We start from the raw sequence: 19,076 nt of genomic DNA, 5'->3' as shown, positions 1-19,076 counted from the left end.
GGTGCCTATCAATCCACTGACATCTGATGTCTGACATCATCTGCTAACGATCTCAAGTACTTCCTAAACCCCAACATTTCAGAGTTCTAGTATGTCATCGTCTTCCCTCTCTCCCTCTTCACATCATGACAGATCCAAAGCTATGACGTCCTATTTGACTCACAGAAAAGGAAAAAGATTATTTAAAAGTTACTGACATTAGCAGTTTTCATTTGTTCCTGCAATCAACTGACAGTCACAAGTGACAAATGTAACAAAAACCCGCAAATTTATCCCAGCCAACTACATGAGCAGCCACACAACAGAGCAAGGATGAAAAGGCAGACGCTTGCCCTTCTCGTTAGCCTACAGAAAAAAGTGCACTACAGTTTTCTGCAGTCAAATTTACTCTTACAGGATTCTGACTTTCTAATCCATCACTACAGACACCAGTTATTCTTTGAGAGCATCTGGAGAGAGCTCAGTAATAGGCCATACAGTACTACTCAGTTGCTACATAATTTCAAGTTTCTATACTAAAATTTGGCCAGTCCACATTTAAAGTCCTCTCCCTCTCACTAGGGTCATATCTGTTTTTTCCGCTGGAAACAGAAACAGTTGGTTCTGTTCATGTGAATGCCACAGTTTTCCAACTGTTATCTTCAGAGTCTTAGATATCTGCAGTCTCGAACTTCAGCAACCACAAAGTAACTTGCAGTTAGTGACCTTCAATTCTTTATACAAGGTCCCTCATCCTTCCCTAGAGGCTGGAAAAATCTAAGTTCTACAAATAAAGAAACAAAGGTTGAAAATCACTCTGAAGCCATCTTTACACCAGCAATTTCCAATAGCACCCTGCCCCTGGCGGTGCTACCGTAACAGCAACGGTTTCAGCAAAGCTAGAAGATTTTTGGCAGGTTATGGACGGGTAGATTTAGTAACTACAATGGCAATTCAGAAAGAAGAGGTACTGTGGGTTAAAGCTAGCATCTCTAATCACCATAACCCCCAAACAGATTCATCTATAATTAGAACGATTATAGCTGATACTAGATTAGTTGTCTACTACTGATGCTGGCTTCAATGCTGAAGCTAAACCAGCTTTCACAATGATGAGGGCTGCTCGTATTGTTTCCTAACTACAGAAAGTCACAAACGGCTACACCGAACAGGAAGTACTGCAAAACACTCGCACTTAAAAGGGGAACTGGGAAGTGCCAGATTATACATATCACATGATTATAATCACTATTCTGAGAACTATCAGTGCAGATTTAGATCTGTATGAAGAATCAATCTGCAACTTCTAGAAAAATGGCTCTCATTTATAAACAGAGTTAAGCAAAGCTGGTCTGTACGTAGTTTGCCGTAACAGGTTTTTTTGCTAAGCTGATTGGCAAAAGTTGCTCTATATTAAGTCCACCTAGTCACTTGGAACAGCACTTCTCAAAGCATCCAGCCAACACAATTTAAGAAACTACGTCTTTTTAGCCTCAGAGGAAAATTGGAATTTCATTTCCGATTTTCCACAAAGCAATTCTTTTCTTCTAAATAAAAAAAATCCTCATTATATTTGGGTTCTCAACTCAAATTATAGAACAACCATTAAAATTGAAAAATTTACATGGTAATTTTTAAGAGATCAGCAATAAAGTGTAATTAACAATATCTGAAAGGTGTTTCATGTCAGCGAAAGTACACGATATACAATTCATATTTTCCTTTGGTATTTATGGGAAAGAGGACAAATCTTACCAGCACACGTCCAGCTAAAACATGTTTGCATTGTATTCTGGCCTCTCAAGAATGTGACTCTGGGAGACAAGAATTTATTCTCAGCAATACATATCCACCTACCCCACAGTTTGCTACATTCCTATGCAGAGAGAGAGTACCCAAGAGGGCCCAAAACTGCACAAGGTAAGCGGCACGCTGTAATATATTTGACAATAGATACGCCAGAAAAACAGAAGGGGAAAAATTCAGTCCTCCACAGAGCTGTACTGATCACTACGAACCAGAAAGGAGTGTTTCTTTTGCTTCACCTACATAAATCATGGTGAATTATCTGCAAAGCTAGCCAAAAACTGCTTTCGATGAAATCCTGGGGGAAAGCCTTTAAAAAAATCCAGCTACAACAGCTACGCTTCCATTGGCAGTGGCTCTCCTTTTGCTCTGTGCCTGCCATTATTTATGTCTTATATTTAACGTTCATAAACCGTTCTGGGGATAAGCAGTCAGTTTTGAAAAACATCTTACAAGATAAAGTCATATTAAAGCTAGTTCACTTGATGGGCTCATGCTGGCTTAAACAGAACCAATACACTGGGGACATACAATCCTAGGCTATGATAATGTTTTACATTAATATACCGCCTCTCACCCAGAACTCCAGAATTTATAATACACGAAATACCAAAGAATGACAAATGTAAACTGCACAACAGAGGTATGTTTGGCAAAGAGATTGTGGAAGATCCTACCTTTCACAAAGAATTGCATGACATTTCTGACATCCGCACTAACCAGAACTCAATGGGCCAGTAAACAGACATGCAACTGGGTCAGAGGCATTTTCCTTGCTTTGTCATCAAGAATAGTTTTGTTAGAAAAGCTGCTCAGTATCTAAGGATCCGGAATTCTTAATTCATAAAGCAGAAATTACACTCCAATTCAACATCCACAGTCAGCATACTACCTCAGCATAAGATTGTAAAAAAAATACATGTAACGCCACATCCCAGTTAATATTGAACTATGAGCTGTCTCAAATATTTTCTGTAAAGCCGTTTGGTTCTGCACTGATGATCCAATGAATGATATCACTGAAGTGGATCAAGGTTGTTTGACTGGACATGTCCTTATGAGAACAGCCCAGGTAATGTGTTTACCATGTTGAGAGCACCTTCCCACCCATCATGTGGTACATTAGCCGGCACAAAACTATCACTTAAGGGCAGTGCAGTACACAGAGAATACATAAAGCATAAACCCCTGTTTGTTCTCTATCCTTCATTTATCAGAGGATGATGAAGGCCACTGGCCACTGCCCTAGAAGGCCCATGCTATCCTTGTAAAGGCTATAATGTATATCAGATAGGACACCTGATGAGCTCTGAGGTACGAACTCCACAATGGAGAATAATTAACAATCCACTTAATGGCTATTAAGTATTCAACTTGAAGATGGTGATGGCTTAGCCAAATCATGTACCACACGTAACGCAGGGCTAACCAAGGGTCATAAGAGATCAGACATCACACAGACACCAAAATTACTTCAAACAGGGTACAATCTAACAGCTTAAACTACACAGGGAACAAAGCTGGATGATCTGATTCCCTCAGAAGCTTAACACCTACAGAGCCGTGAATCAGCAGGCGCACTGTCCATCCCACCAAGGCAAGCCCCTCTGCATGACTGACAGCCATCCCCTGGTTCAGACAGGCACCTACAAGCGATTCAGCAGCTGCCAAATAATACTTGACCTGGTCCGCCCCAAAAGGGGTGATGTTGGCCTTGACCGACCCGACGCCCAGCCCCACGAGGACCACTCCAACGAAGATGGCGGTGGCACAGTAGCGGATGGCTCCCACCTGGGAGCAAGGCGCCATGGTGGCATTGGCCACCGGAGAGGAGCAGTTCTCTACGGGGAACAAGGGGATGTCCCCACAGAGGCCTTGGCGGGTGTGCGGCGCGGCGATGACAGGGAAGGCCAGCATGCCCAGCAGGTAGAGCGCCATGCTGAGCAGGATGGTGCCAAACTTGCCCAAGAGGGCGTCGGCCAACCAGCCACCGAAAGGCGACACCAGGTAGGTGATGCCCATGAAGAGCAGCAGGGCCTGGCTGGCCTGGGCACCCTCCCAGCCGTAGGGAGGCCCGTTGAGGAAGAGCACCAGGTTGGAGGTGATGCCGTAGAAGGCCACTCGCTCCAGCAGCTCGGCCAGCAGCACGGCGGCGCAGGCCAGCCGCCGCCCATGGAAAGCGCTGCTCGCTGCCCGGCCGCGCTCGCCGCTGCTCAGCAAAGGGCTGCGCTCGCTCGGCTCGGCCTCCTCCATGACGGCGGCTCCTTCCCAGACCCGCCGCGCTTCCCGGCCCGCCCGGAGGAAACTTCGCCGCGGTCGCGCGGCGGGACCCGGCCCGGCCCGCCCACGCCACGGGGAACGGCGCGCCGCCATTGGCTCAGGGCGCCGTCGCTCCGCCGGTAGCACCGTCACATGGGCGGCTGGGCCGCAGGGAGCGGCGGCTGAGGCGAGACGGGGCGGGGCTAGCGAAGGGGGCGGGACATGGTGGACCGGAAGTTGCGGGGTGGGTCGGCTCGGAGGTACGGGCTGTGGGGGCCTCCCGCGCGGCGCGGCCGGGCAGAGCAGGCCGCGGGGGGGCTCGTCAGCGCCGGGGCCGGGCCGGGGGCTGGTGGCACTGCCGGGTGTGCGGAGCTTCACCAGAGAAGGGAGGCGGCAGCTTCCTCCGCGCGGGTTTTCCCTCGCCGCTTTCCTTGAGATGCCGGGCGGGGTAGAGAGGGCGGGGCGGGGGCTGCATCAGGGAAAAATCGGGTTTGATGGTTGTTCCGTGCGTTAGTTCAGGTTGGGAGTTACGTTTTAGGCCTTAACGGGAGCGGTGTAACCGTATTAACGGGACGGGTTCAGCGGCGGGAGCTGCTCCGGGATCAGCGGGCCCGCAGGACGGGGAGCACCGGCCGGGTGTGCGGGGCTTGCAGCGAGGCTGCTCTGAGCCTGCCCGCGGTCACGGCGTCATAAGTACGTGCGGAGAATGAAGGCTGGTTCGAACGGAACGGAGTGCGTGACTCAAATGAGCAAACGCACGTTAGTGGTTGCAAGATTGGAGCCCCGAGATGTTCTTTTTGTTTTGTTCTGCCATCACCTATGTTGAGGTAAAGATCGTGAAAGTATGTGATTGTCATCAAAGTGTGTAACTCTGTCAACAGTAGATCTTAAAGTCGTATGTTTGGCCAAAACAACGTGGGAAAAATACTTCTGATTGTGTGTGTTCAGTGAAAAAGGTGAATTGCTTGACATCATATGGTTACACCCAACATCTAGGTATGACTTAAAATTTTTGGAACAGCGTTGGTAATTGAGCAAGCAATGCTTGTAAAAGTAATTGTATTCATTTAATGATGGGCCTTTGTAAATAACATATGCCATAAAAATGACTCATTAAATATATTTGCTGTCTTAACTAGTTAAATTTCGTGACAAAGGACAATGAGGAAAACAGCTCGCTGTACAGAGGTCTCTTCAGTGAACTGCTGCAGCACAACTGATTCTGTAATTGAAAAAATGCTTTTCGGCTTTGCCCAGCGTCCTGCAGCATATCCTACCGGTTGTGATTACATTTTGAAAGAGGTCTAGTAGTATTTGCTAGAGACTACAGAGTGATTAAGCACACTTGGTGTTATTGTGTGTTTTAATATACGCAGATATCACGTTCCAGGCCCTTCATAATTTACCTTCATGAATGGGGTGAGATTTTTATACTGGCCTACCCAACAACTGTTACCTGGCAATGCTGAGTAGTGTTTGAAATGTGCATTCTGAAATGTTATTTAAATCTTCGAGTATTGAGAAGTAGGTAATCTCACTAAAATACAAAAGCTACTGTTGCATCCCAGACATCTCTCTGGAAGTGTAGTTGCTTCAGGAAGGTGGATTTTAGTTTTCCTCCAACAGGAACACTTAGCTGCAGTATACTTAAAATTCCCTCATTAAGATACATCCGTCACCCTTTCTTTGAACACGTGAGTGCCCCTGTGTCTGTACAGTGATACGTTGGTGCACGTACTTGTTTTCGAAGACACAACAGCACTTAATGCTGCGGAGACTTGCATATTTTTAATTTTTTCAGTCAAGGTCTATACAGCATAAAACCCAGAATTACCATAAATGCCAATAAAATGTTAAGACCTCTTTGAATGTTTCCTTTATTTCCTCTTTATTTCCCAGATGACTGGTGAAGTTTCCTCATGTTTTCTCATGGAGCAGGCTGTGTCTTACTTTGATGTTTGCGTTTTTGTCTTGTGTTACGCGCTAGATGTGCTGGGTGGCTGTCATCTGGTTTTAGAGCTGGCAGCGGTGAACAGTTACAATGGCCAAGCTATTTGTAATTAGGGAGCTCATGCAGATACCGAAACCGCAGCTTCCTTTTAACCCCAAACATCCCTTTCTGAGCATGGTCACACATCCTGCGTTAGGCTGTGCTGCTGGGGAATGCCCCCGTTTTGCAGTACGTAGGCTGTTTGAGGGACGGCGCTGCGGCAGCAGGGCAGGGGGGGGTCTCTTGGTTGGCACCCGCGCTGCCAACATTCCTTGGTGCGATGCAGACGGATGGGAGCTGGGTGGGCCGTGTTGAGGGGGGGAGGCCTTGGAACGAGAGGGAGGGTCTGTTGGGAAAGGATATAGAGCAGCAATGTGTCGGGAGACCGAAAGGCAGCTGCTCAGGCTTCATGCAGGCTGTGTGGTACATGACAGGTCGGTTAGAGAGACTGAGTTGGGCAGCAGTGATACCGGAGATGGCTGGTGCTAGATTGGAGGGTGACAAGTGCTTTCAGAAGCCCAAATATGCTTCATGTAGGCCACTTACAAACAAACTTCAGGGCTAAAATCCTGCCTGGATTGACAAAAGCCCCCTACATTTCAGTAGGGCTGGGATTTCATGCGAGAAACGCTTTATGAAATGGTGATGAAAATAGCCTGGTCCTGCTTACCCTTCAATTAGCATTTATGCGAGATTTGCTGCTCTTCGAAGTTGTAGCCATCTTTTTTAGTTTGGATGGAGTTTAAAATGGTCTGAGCAATGTTGTGCTGAATTATTTCTAAGTAGTAAGTTGGTGAGATGCAAACAGTTGAACACAGCTCTGCAACATGAAGACCCATTAGCAAAACGTGAGCCAGTGTACCAAAATGCTGACAATTTGCCAGAATACACTCCAGTTTATCATGTCTAAACCCTCAGTTCCTGAATACCTGCCATCCTCAGAGATCCACAAGTTATTTAAAGAACTAGTATTTTAAAAATTATTAAATTTGAGCCTTTCTCTGTATGCGGCATGTTTTTCTCCCTCTACCCGACACTGAGACTTAAAGAGTAATTTAAGCCACAATACGCAGGCACTGCAGTTTGCAGACCACCTTTCCCTGTCCTCTGCAGCCTTGGGGAAACAAGCATCCCTGTGACCCTGTGGTGAATTACATCAGGGGACCAGCACAGGTCATAAGTATACAAGCAAAAAAGTGAGTTTTCTGTTAGATCAAGCCCTCCTTCTCATCTGCCTCATGACCACAACTGTCCTGCGAGTGTTCTCAATGTTTCTACCACATGTTGAATCAACTTCAAGGCCGTGGATATCTACAGTGAGCCACCTGGCCCCTATCAATCTCCCAACAGACTCCCCAAACTGGCCTCTTGCTCTTGCTGCCTGCTGCCCCACCCACTGCTCACTGTGTTTCTGATTATAATTAGTGTTTATCCTGAAGATTGGCTCGATAATTTGGGATACAGTTTTCTTGGTCCTGAGTTCAGGCTCTTCCCTTTTCTCTTCCCTGCTTTGTATCTTTGGATTCTGCCTGCTGCTGTGGAGCCTGTGGTTCCTCACCAGAGCTTTCGCCTGGTCTTACACACCTTTGGCTCTGCTTTATCATATGGCCTTCCTGACATTTAGCGTGGTCTTTGGCTGTCCCACTGCCTTGTTCTTTGGACTAGCCCATTACTCTGGCTTTTCTGGTTGTTGGCATCTTATCCGCAATTAGTTTTTTCTCCATTCCTGCACTGAATATAAACTACCTCCATCTTGGGAGACACGTGGCGACTGCGATGTAGCTGAGGAGCTGCCTTAGGAGACGGCGGCTGATACCAACCTTCTCCTGATGTTCTTCTCTGAGGCCATGATTTGAGCATGTCATCTTTGTGGCTGTTTCCTGAAGACACATAGCGCTATGTAGAGGTGGGGGAAGGGACCCAAGCCTCCTGGCACAAGACCGGGAGCCTGGCTCTGTAGCCAAGTGCCCTCTGACCAGGGACACCTGGCGAGGGAGCGACCGTCCCCCTCGCCAGACGGGTCCTGCCACCCGAAGGGCCGCGCTCGCCCCCGCGGGCGGCCCGGAGCCCGACCTAACGCAGGGCTCCGCGGGGGGCCCGCGGCGGCTGGGCGGGCCGGGGCTGCGGCAGGTGGAGCACCCGCTCCGCGGCGCTGTTTCCGGGAGGCCGCGCCCGGGCCGCCGGCAGGTGAAGGAGGCGGCGGCCGCGGCGCTGCCCCTCAGTGAGGAGGTTCCCGCCCGGGCGGACGGGAGGGGCCGCTATGAGGCTGCTCTTGCTGGCGTCCCTCCGAGCGCAGACCGGCAACGCGACCACCGCGGCCAGGATACAGTAAGTGCCTCCCCCGCCCCGCCATGCGAGGGGAGAGGGCATCCCCGCTGCCTGCATCGCCGCTGACCCCTCGGCATCCCCGCCGCCGCTCCTGCCTGCGCTCCCGGCTCATCAGCGCGCCGGCGGGGAGGCGGGGCCGGTCGCCGCACGCTGAGGCCGCCGCAGCCCTGTCCAGCGGGCAGAGGGGGCTCGGCGGGCCTGCGGCCGGGGCTCCGCGGTGGGGGCCGGGGCGGCGGCGGCCGTCCGTCCGCCATTCGCTGCCCCCGCTGGCGCACGGAGGCGGTGACTCTCCCGCCTCGGCCGCCGTGGATGGCTGGCGCCGGGGGTGTGTGAGGGGGACGGCGGCCGAGCGCCGAGGGGCATCGGCCGAGCGCCGAGGAGCCGGGGCCTGCTGGCTGTGGGGCCGAGCCCGTGTCCGGGGGGTAGGGTGGCCACCGCTGCGGCTTTGCTGCGGCTCTGTCTGGCAAGGTGTCCCCCTTTGCCGGTACTACTGGGGACTAAGGGAGAGGGGGAGCCGAGGGGTTCCCCCCCTTCCCCAAAACCCCGCAAAGCAAGCCCAACAAAAGGCCGCTCTGCTCAGGGCAGTTCGCTGGCACAGGGGCCGTTCGCGCTTGCAGGGTGACCCAGGCTCACAAGCCAAGAGCAGCGGTCCCCTCACCAGCTGCCCCGCAGAGCCCTTGCAAACCCGGTGGTAGTCAGTGGGTTTCCTAAGGGCTGCCCGCTTTGGGAAATACCCAGCGTAAGAGGAGAAGCCAGTGCGAAGAGCAGCAGGCTCCGGGAGCTCAGAAATAAAGGTCTGTACAGGAGCTGTCCTAAAGCAGCCAGTTGTGCACGAGCTGCTCCAGTTAGCGCCCTTGCCGTGGGGATTTGACACGCTGCTCTCATGAGGATTACGGACATGGACATGAAATAGTTTGGACTAACAGAACTGTGTAAATATTCTTAATGTCCTCATTTAACTTTTTCTATGGCATGTGGAAAAAGGATGTGGCTGACAGCATTTCTGAGGGCTTTGCTGTGCATGTGAGCTTTGCTTAAAAACCAAAAATTCACCATAAAAATGGAACCATTTCCAAATGATTTTGTCCTCTTGAGGCCTGAAATAAGGACTCAGTTTCTTATTCTGTGTCAGAGTCATCCACAGTTGTTTTTCTTAGGATGAATCTCTTAGGATAGCCTTCTGCTATTACAAGTTTTCCCCGACCTCGATCTGCGTATTATCACACTGTTATGCGTAGAACTTGTCCCCTGACGTTGTTTAAGTTTTCACACTAGTTGTGTCAAACCAAGTTCAGTCTTAGATTTTGCCTTGGTTTCAGACAGAACAAAAATCGAACCCAGGCACTGAAGGTATAAAGCAAATGGAGCATAAAGACCAGAGAAAGACGAAGTTTTCTATATTTTACAACAATAATTATTAATAAAATGTTGAAATAAAACAAATACGTTCTTATGTTTATAATACACACTGTACATGTCAGCACAGAGTTCATGTGTGGTGATTTGTGTGGCATTCTGCATTTCCTTTCATCTCTTACCTTTTGCTCTCACTGGAGATACAAAACTAGTTATTCTTGGGGTCATCAATACTCATTCTTCCTCCATAAGATTATTTCTTCTACCTTTACAAATTAAATACTCTCTTACCTTCATCTTCCACTTCAACTTTGAGGAAAGTCAGACAGATGTGTAGACTTTGGAGCCATTCAGAGGTAATCCACTGGAAAGGAAGTTTTGCATTATTTCTAGTTAAATTGAGCCTGAATAAGCCAGACAAACAAATGTTCACATATTATTTCAGGTTGCCTTTTACCTGAACTAAGATTGATTATGTTCATGTGAACATACTGCATCAAGACACAGCGGTTAGCAGGGTGCATTTACGTGAGTCACGGTAACCCGCAATTTTGGTCAGCCTTCAGCTGTGGCTCGTGCATTAGTATGAAAGAGGACATAGACTTGGTGAGGTGTAACAGCTCAGTTGACAGATGGTTTAACATATTACCATGTTAACGCAATCATTTGCAGCTATGTGAACGCATCTGCAGTGATCTGTGTGGAGGACACCAAGTTGCTTTAGCATCCTGTTGCTTTATAGGCATACCTTATACAAAATGGATGCTGCTTTCTCATGCACACAGACCTTCAAACAGAAGGGAAATAATGAGTGAAAGGTCAATTTAATTCACATTCACAATAAAGGTAGATAAAGGATTCTAACAGAAATAGTGTTGGAGAGTCAGTAGCTTATGTCATGTTCAGTTGCTATCTTATCACAAATGTTCTTTGTAATAATAGTATAACCGAGCCTGTTCAGGAAAAAAAAAAAAAAAGTCTGATGAGGAAAAAAAGTCAAGAGTATCAGCTAGCAATTAAATCCGTCTTTCTGACTAAAAGGCTAGGCAAGTGACAGCTGTCACTGAAACCATCCTACACAGATACTTCCATCTAATACTGGTTTTCTTAAGACTTTATGCCATTAAAAAAAAATAAAAATCTACATGTATAGCAAATGGCTTGGGCACGTCACTTTTCACACTAATCTGCCATGCCTGAGGTTAAGTGCATATGGTAACCTTTGTAGCATATTAACCTGTGTGTTAATACACAGAAAATACATATTCCAATTAATATTTGACTCCAGTTGTATTTGCATTCGTGCTTACAAATTTGTTTGTTCAATCTTTCTTTTATATTGTACCATGGCAACTTTTGGTTAAGTATAAGTGAAACAATGAAGTTGTCTCCTGGCTGGACACTTGCCAGCATAGATTAATTTTATGGCTTAGTATCACTGGGTATACTGTGTTTATGATATTACAGCTGTTCCTGTAACTGCTTCATCTTTTCATAAATAAGATACTGATTTCCTGAGTTTAAAGTAACTGGTGACAAAGATACCAGAATCTCATTTGGCTAGAAATCAGCTTGCTAAACCAGGTGATATAATGAATGTGCTGTGGGCTTTATTTGTATTGGTGTGCATGGTCTTTAATCACCTTAAAAAATATGAGCAATGAGTAGAGAATAAAACACTAAGCAAAAGTCTTTGGTTAGGCTGCCATTCTTCAGCCTTAGAAATGAGATCAAAGAAGGTGTTAGGAAAGAAAATAAATGAATCTTCTCTGCCCCTTGAAATGTTCTGTTCATCTTTTATTACTTGGTAGTAAGAAGGAATAGAAACCTTGAATTAATTGGTTAATTAGAAAGATTTAGATGGAGTATTTTGTCAATATGTAAATATATTTTGGAGAGGGAGAGATTGTTTCAGTCCTCATTTGAAATGGGACAGCTGAAATAGGCATTCTGTAAATCTCCAGGTAATCAACTGCAAGAGAATTAAACCCACAAATTCAATAATGCTTATCATTCCTCTTTACAATTATTTTTCAGCTTAGACATTTATTGGAGTAATTCCGAGCCCTAGCTTTACTTCTATTTAGCCTTACCCTATCTGCTGCCGTTAAAATCACACAGAACAGCACTCGTAGAGCAGGAGATCCTCGTCTCTTCGTGATAGGTTACAAGAGGTCTTTTACCTGCGTACAGCCGTTTGCACAGGTGCTGGTAAAATCCTGCTGCTGTTTGTGGCCATTCCCATAGCAGGACAGCTGCAAGGCAGGCGTTCGTCCTCCGCCTCGGGAGCTGAGGTGTGATCATTTCCATGGCCCGCACTTGATGTCTGCTGCATCCCAAAATGCTTTTCACGGCTAGACGTGTTTATAAGGGAGGATTAAACTTTGCAGAGGTATTTTGTCCTTCCAAAGGACACTTACTGACTTCAGAACGTAGACACAGAAGGATTCTCTCCCCATTTTTGCTCACATTTTTAATTTCTGTTCTTATTCACAGTGGATTTTATTCATACTCATTCATGCCAACACAACTTGTCTGTGTTGTTTAAAGGAGAAGTCCTAGCGAGAAATAAAATGAAGAATCCTTTGCTTTAACAAGTATGAAAAAAATTAAGATGATTTACAAAGAAAACAGAGACGATCGAGCAAGGTTTCACCTCTTGTAATTCAATCAACTTCAGTGGGAATTGCGAGTATTCAGCTCTGGCCGAGTTTCAGAAGAGGCAGTGGAAGTGGCTCTGCTCACTTAATAAGCTTTGAATTGTGCTGTATAGATTTAACAGCAGTTGATGCATAGCTGCTTTACAGAATAGTCAGCCTAGGGAAAGAGATAATTAACGTTTTTGTGTGGAGCCTATTTTGTGCCGTTCAAGAAGTGTCAGTGTATCTACCTACCAGGAGCTTTTTGGAAATCAAACATTCTTTGTCTGCAATTAATTCCGTTGAAATACCAGTTGAAAATTAAAACATAAATGTGTTTGAAAGGAAGACATCACAGAAAATAAAGCAAGCTTCAAAGCTATAATACTTGAGAAATAAGCATACTTTGAACTTGCTTGTGTCTTAGCTTCAGCCATGCTGTGCTTGGAACTATAAAATTGTTCCTGTACATGAAGACCTGTGAACTACAGATTCAGGTTGAAGGAGTGAAAACTGCTAGCCAGGGTAAGTGAGAAGTAGTGATCAATAATGTAGGAAGTAAAAAATGAAGCGTTGTTAAACATCATATGGTATTTCATAGTTCTGTTAGAGAAAAATGTTTTTCTGTAGAAATCTTTAATAAAGTGAAAACGTGTCAGAAAAGAGTTGTACTTTTGGCATTATCTCTTTGCATACAGTATAGATTCAGAGCAGACACAGGTTTCACTTCTAAGCCTCATGATTTCCAAAGACTGTAAAAAAATATGACAAAAAACATTAATTCCCTGAATACTAGAATCAGTGGGGCTGGAAAATATTTTTTCCAGTATTCAGATGTGTATAAATATTACAGTGTAAGTGGTGACTAATATAATGTAAGAAATGATCTTTCAAACTTAATGAATGACTGAAATTTTCCGAATTTGGTTACTTCCTAGCAAAAAACCCAAAATCTGGAATCTGACAGCCAAACTCCATTTTAAAAATATTATTCTCCCCAGGTAGTGGCATTGGCTTCCATGAGAGTTTTAGTAGAAGGGAAGGATATGGCAGAGCAAGGCGAATTCTGGATCCAAGCAATAATTACTAGTTGTTAAGACACTTGGGAATTTATCTGCCGCACACAAAACTGATAGAGAGAAAATGTAGCCTTGAGATTTAGCATTTTCAGTGTTGTCTTAAATTCGCAGACAGCAGGAGATGTGTTCATTTTTATTTTTCATTCAGAAAGTACTTGTTTATGAAATGGCAAAATAATGTGAATACACAGTTCCAGGAGGAGAAAAGATATGGGTAATGTATATCTTCTGTCTTGGCTCGATTCAGGGACATCTGTGACTTCATAGACAGATCAGCCTTCAAAAAAAATCTCCTGCAATAGCTTTGCAGCACCCTCTTATCGTGTTCCTTGATAACAGCATATGTGTGAAAATCATAGTCTGCTTTTTTTTTGGTTATGAAGATGAAAAGTCATTTAGAAAATATGAAAATATCACTGTAAATTTTAGTACTTAAATACTACCCAATAACTTGGCTTCTATGCACATGTATTTCCATATATGCATAATCTGAAGCCTGTGACTAATCATACTGAACTCAATGGTATGTTTATGGGATTAAGGCATCTTTACTTCTGGGAATTCAAATTATTCTGGGAATAATTTGATAATTTTTCCTTCTTAAGATGTATGCAAATTTTGTACATGCTTCTGAGCTGTCATGTGTAGAAAAGGTAAAAAAAAGTTAGAGGTAGTAGAGGTAGTCCACAATTTCTGAGCCTTGGAATGCTTGAGGGAGTCCCCCTCTGTTTACTGCAGCAACAGCTGTCATTCAGCTGTGAGACTTGGAGCTGCGGAAACTGTGCAGGAAAGAAAAAGTATTAATTCCTAGTATATTAAAAAAAAAAAAGACACTTTAGATCAAAATTCCTAGCTGAATTTCTTGATTCCTGATGTCCTGAGAGAATTATTTTCAAATTAATTGTAATATGCAAACATACTGCTTGTACATGAGAGTGATTTATGGTAATTGGAATACTGATGGGAAAAAATTCTTTTAGACTATTTAATGAGCACCTGTGAAATTATGGAATGCATGCACGAGCATCCCGGGTATTTGCTGGGGAGATTTTCTTTCCACGGCTCTGAGACTTGGGCGTCATTATTTAGACATAAATTGAGAGCCTCTTTCAGAAGGCAAGCAGGTATTTGGTACAAGTTCATGGGACAGCTGATGTAAATAATTGCTCAACAGTGTAAATAAGGAGCTTACAATCTGGCTGTATTTTATTATTTATTAGTACTTACTATAATTTATTGGTCTTGTTTCAAACAGTGAAGTTAAAAGTAAAATGAGTTTCTTTTCAAAATAAGGAAGAAATACAGCACCATATGTTGTGCCAATGGAGCTCTGTCTGATATAGTGCTAATACATTCCTTCCAAGGCCTCAAGACATTTTACAACATTTTTAGCACCAGTTTCTGCAGTAATGACTAACTTCTGCAGGACAGAAAATTAGATTCCTTGGGAGGATGTGAAATGATCAGGAAAGGAAAGAGCCCACATTATCCAAGAAGCTATTAAGTTAGCAGGATTTTAATGCCAGGACAATTAATACTCTATGAGAAATAAATCAACTAGAACAATATATAATAAGCAGAAAACATTCTCGTTGTCTTTTTATAGTATTGAAAATGTAAACACTACATGTCAGCAGATGCAGTGGGCTAGTTTCTATCAAAACATGGATTTTCTCCTATATATTTTTCGGCTGATGACATTGCAAACATTGATAGCTGATTCTGGCTTTGGTGGGAGGAATTATGAGCTTAGAGTATAAAAGAAAAGACTAAAACAAAGCTCACCGAAACGCCTAAGGTAAAGCTCACTGTAATCAATCAGTTTCTTGACTTTGGCAGTCCTTGAATCAATGTTTTAATATGAGGAACACTGTATATAAAGAAGTATGGATAAGCTGACAGTAGAACGGGGGCGCTTATTGTTGTTTTCTTTTCTTTTGCAATTGAGATTTTTAAAAAAGGCTGTGAAAGTATTTGTGTAATTATTATTGTGTAGTTTTTCCCATATATTTCAATTATGCTGTGTGTGTCTTAGGTAAACTAAGACAAGAAGCAATTAAACCCACAATCAAACAGAAAGGGAATACAATTTCAACTCTCCAGTTTTATTTATTTATTCATTTTTCACATGATCTATATTTTTAATAGCATTGATTAGCTGGATACATTTGTGCTTTCTTTGCTCGGTGGCCTTTCTCCAGAACAAGGATCTGAAAATCTCTAAGACCAGGGTCTAACACATTCCATTCAAAAGGGGTCTTTTCAGCATATTAAGCTGAAGCTCAATCAGGAAATATCTTGATCATACTTCATGTCTGCTGATTTCCAAAGGTGGTGTTGATACTTTGTAGGCTTAGGCCTTAGGAAGGTTGTAGATTACCTTGCTTGGAAGTGTGCCTGTGGCTTCACAATAGTGAAGGTAAATATTTTCCAGGAAAAAAAAACAACCTTGTAAATAGCCCCATGGTTGCTTGAATGAAATTAGCGTAAAGGTAAATGTCAGAGCAAAACTTATTAAGGAAAACCATTTCGATTAAGCTTACTTCATACACTGGCATGCCTACAAATTAATAGTATCTTTTCTTATTCTTTTTCTGTTTGTTCCAATAATGAAGGAATCATCTACATGCTGCAGGTCATATCTGTGTTCTTAAAGATGCTTTCATGTATGAAAGTCCAACTGAAATCGCAAATCTAACCTCCACAGACAAGTTTGATGCAGCCCTGGCCATTCATCTTTATAAAGGAGGCAGACTCCTGCAAGGTAATCCTCTTTCTATTTTGCAATAAAAATGCCTCTTAAAAAGAGAAGAGAATGAATACAGTTAGAAATGGCGATAAATGTATGAGCCCACACATAATGTAGTTATTCTGTTTATCCACTCCAACAAATGTTCAGAAATACTGAAAATCTTTCTCTGTGGGAGATCTGATCGAGAGAGGAGAGAACTAAGTAAATGTACTTTTAAAGCACATAGTGCATTTCATAATTAAGTACTTTAACTACATGAAGATAAGAGCACTATATTAACATTAAGTTACTTTCAAGAAATGTGTTCTTTCAGAGGACAATGGCTTGGCTAAGTGTAGCTGAGGTCAAATAGAAGAAAGCAGAGAGGCTAATTTGATTTTTCTGCTCAATAATGAGTCGGGGTTTTTTTGACATGAAATAACTGAGATGTCGTTCATGCCAGCTAAACTGTAGGAGGCAGGATGTTATCAGACAAATAATAAAATTTTCTATTGTATCTAGCCATGTAGAACAAAATTTTAGCCTGCCATTAATGATACCCTAGAAGCACTGGCTTTCAAAATTACAGACGCTGTCACCTACTGAAATTATTAACTGTCTATCCATTTTTGAGATCACCTTTGCATTGTACAAATCTATTCACTTGGACAAAGGCACATAATTTGATACTTTCATCAGATCTCAGTATAAATTGTGTTGTGCTTGTTTTCAGACTTTGGAAGTCTACTCACAATTTGTGCTGTGGGTTTTCAGAAAGCCTGAATTACTACGTCTGGCATGCTTTTTGTTTGTTCTTTTATTTAGTAATGAGGAAATTAGCCATGTTAATAAATCCTCATCTTACAGCTCACTTAATTGTTCAAATATAAATGTAGAACATATAGTATGTTTTCTGTCTTTATCCACATATTTATTTCATTCTACATTTGCTTTAAGAGTTCCTTATTTGCTTGTTTTTAACTATGAATTTTAATTATGAGAGTTCACTGAATTGAACCTGTCATTTTCCTCCCACTCCTTAAGACACTGTGGGGAGCTATAGAAAGTTTCACCACTAGATTTCACGGCCATGAACATTCAAGGTCAGTTACATTATCTCTCAGAAGGAAGAACCTCCATCAACACGGTAACCTCCCTCTAGTATCCTGCTTGTTGGTCCAGTGCTGAAGACAGTGTTGTCTATTGAGTCTTTGATCCCTCTCCCCTTCCATCCCATCACAAAAAGGAAAAAACAAAGTATGTTTTCTGACTTTCTTGATACACAGTGTGTAGTGACAATACAGCCTAACTGCTTATTCTTGTTCACAGTCAGAAGGAAACCTTGGCTTCATCTGTTACAGCTAACAGAAATCTGCAAAATCCACAAAATTGATCACCTTAATTACAGGTTTCATAGACTGCCTTGCTGGAGACTTTTCTTTTGCAAAACTGCAGTCTCATTTGGAATTTAAAACTATGTTCTGCATGTAGTAATTAGCCACCGTGAGGCTGTTACTTGTTAGCTTAATGTGGTGTAAAACTGGCCACTTAATTGGTTTCAGTGCTGAAACAATCAACAGTAAACATTATTGTCTGCTATCTTGATTAGTTTAAGGGGAGGACATTGCTGGTAACTTGTCAGGTTACTAAAAATAACCTGAGTCCAAGAAAAGAAATACTACTGGAAAGGAATCTTGCACTACTATTGGCTTTTGTATTTTCATCTAAGTAGTCTTTGGCCTTGTCCAAGTAAGTCTGGCCGCTGTTAGCATAGAGGTGCTACACTACCCTGTTTTAGTGGCTTTATCCTTATGCAAATAGGGATTTATTCTGATGCTGTGTACCAAAATCAGGCTTTTACCAGAGTGCAGACACCACTAGGATATATATGATTTTGTTGATATTCCAAAATTTGAACGTTGGTCTTGTCCCACAGCCAACATGCCTTCCTCTACTCTTACTGCTCTGAGCACTGTAAGGCCTCCTAAACCAACTTTCATAACTTGGGTGATCACAGAAGGTTTTGTAACAACCAATTATAAACACAGATCCATCTTTTGGGGTGGAATTAGACAAAACAATGGTTTTGTTGCAGGTTCACATATACTGCCTTATTTAATTTGATGACCTTTTCCAATAGTGTGGCTCCATCTCCATTTTTGTAGCTGTAAAATCAACTTCAGAAGTCAATATTTGAAAAAAATTAAATAAATTCAGTAACCAGCTTTGCAGGATGGTTACCCAAACCACTGTATTGGAATGCTTGAGGGGGAAGAGAATGTGTGGCTGAGGCTAAATACCTGGGACCAAACTTTGCAGTATTGCATCTTATTAAAACATGAATAACATTTAAAATATATATGCTGTTTGGTGGCCTGCCCAGTGTAGAAACTAGTTGATTGTTTTTACTAAGCATGGAAAAGGCAAAGAAAATCTCATAAATTGACATGCTTTGAAAGTGCATAGTTATTGTATGGGTTTTTTTCATTGACAATACCATAAAAATTCAAGTTTCGCCAGGTTTCTTTTTCAAAGGCTTTTGCTTACATATGTGATACACCATTATTAATATACTTTTTCACTCTTAATGTCCCCTTCTGGTCATTACCTTGACATGTTGGCCAACTTCTCATCATAGTCATTGCTTTGCAGGTAGCAGAATTCCTTTTGGAATCATCTTTGGTGGGACGGATGTAAATGAAGATGTCAAATATGAAGAGAAACATCGTGTAATGGGAGCAGTGCTAGAAGAAGCCAGGTAACAGCATGTATGGAGTATTTATGACAGGAAATTGCATTTTTGTAGTGGCAGGCAGATCTTTTAGAAACTTCTATAAATGCTTAGAATCACTGGGAGATGTGCATGCCGGCAGACAAAGGATAGGCTACTTGAGATCCCTATGTATTGT

General features: G+C 43.3%; 2 protein-coding genes across 2 annotated transcripts in view; one reads left to right on the top strand and one right to left on the bottom strand.

Annotated features, from left to right (window-relative positions):
- The window catches only part of SLC15A4 (solute carrier family 15 member 4), a 31,261-nt gene extending 27,223 nt beyond the window's left edge, over window positions 1-4,038 (bottom strand). Inside the window, exon 1 of the mRNA XM_086474133.1 lies at window positions 3,469-4,038. Within this exon, the coding sequence (XP_086330259.1) occupies window positions 3,469-4,038 (570 nt within the window). The remainder of the gene's footprint in view (window positions 1-3,468) is intronic.
- A 4,256-nt stretch (window positions 4,039-8,294) lies between these two features.
- The window catches only part of GLT1D1 (glycosyltransferase 1 domain containing 1), a 55,255-nt gene continuing 44,473 nt past the window's right edge, over window positions 8,295-19,076 (top strand). Inside the window, exons 1-3 of the mRNA XM_086474338.1 lie at window positions 8,295-8,362; window positions 16,052-16,200; window positions 18,820-18,925. Coding sequence (XP_086330464.1) covers window positions 8,295-8,362; window positions 16,052-16,200; window positions 18,820-18,925 — 323 coding nt within the window. The remainder of the gene's footprint in view (window positions 8,363-16,051; window positions 16,201-18,819; window positions 18,926-19,076) is intronic.

Source organism: Leptosomus discolor, chromosome 16 (assembly GCF_034619465.1).
Source record: "Leptosomus discolor isolate bLepDis1 chromosome 16, bLepDis1.hap2, whole genome shotgun sequence".
Classification (NCBI taxonomy): domain Eukaryota; kingdom Metazoa; phylum Chordata; class Aves; order Leptosomiformes; family Leptosomidae; genus Leptosomus; species Leptosomus discolor.
The sequence above is the reverse complement of the archived record's forward strand: the minus strand, read 5'-3'. Positions and strand labels throughout refer to the sequence as shown.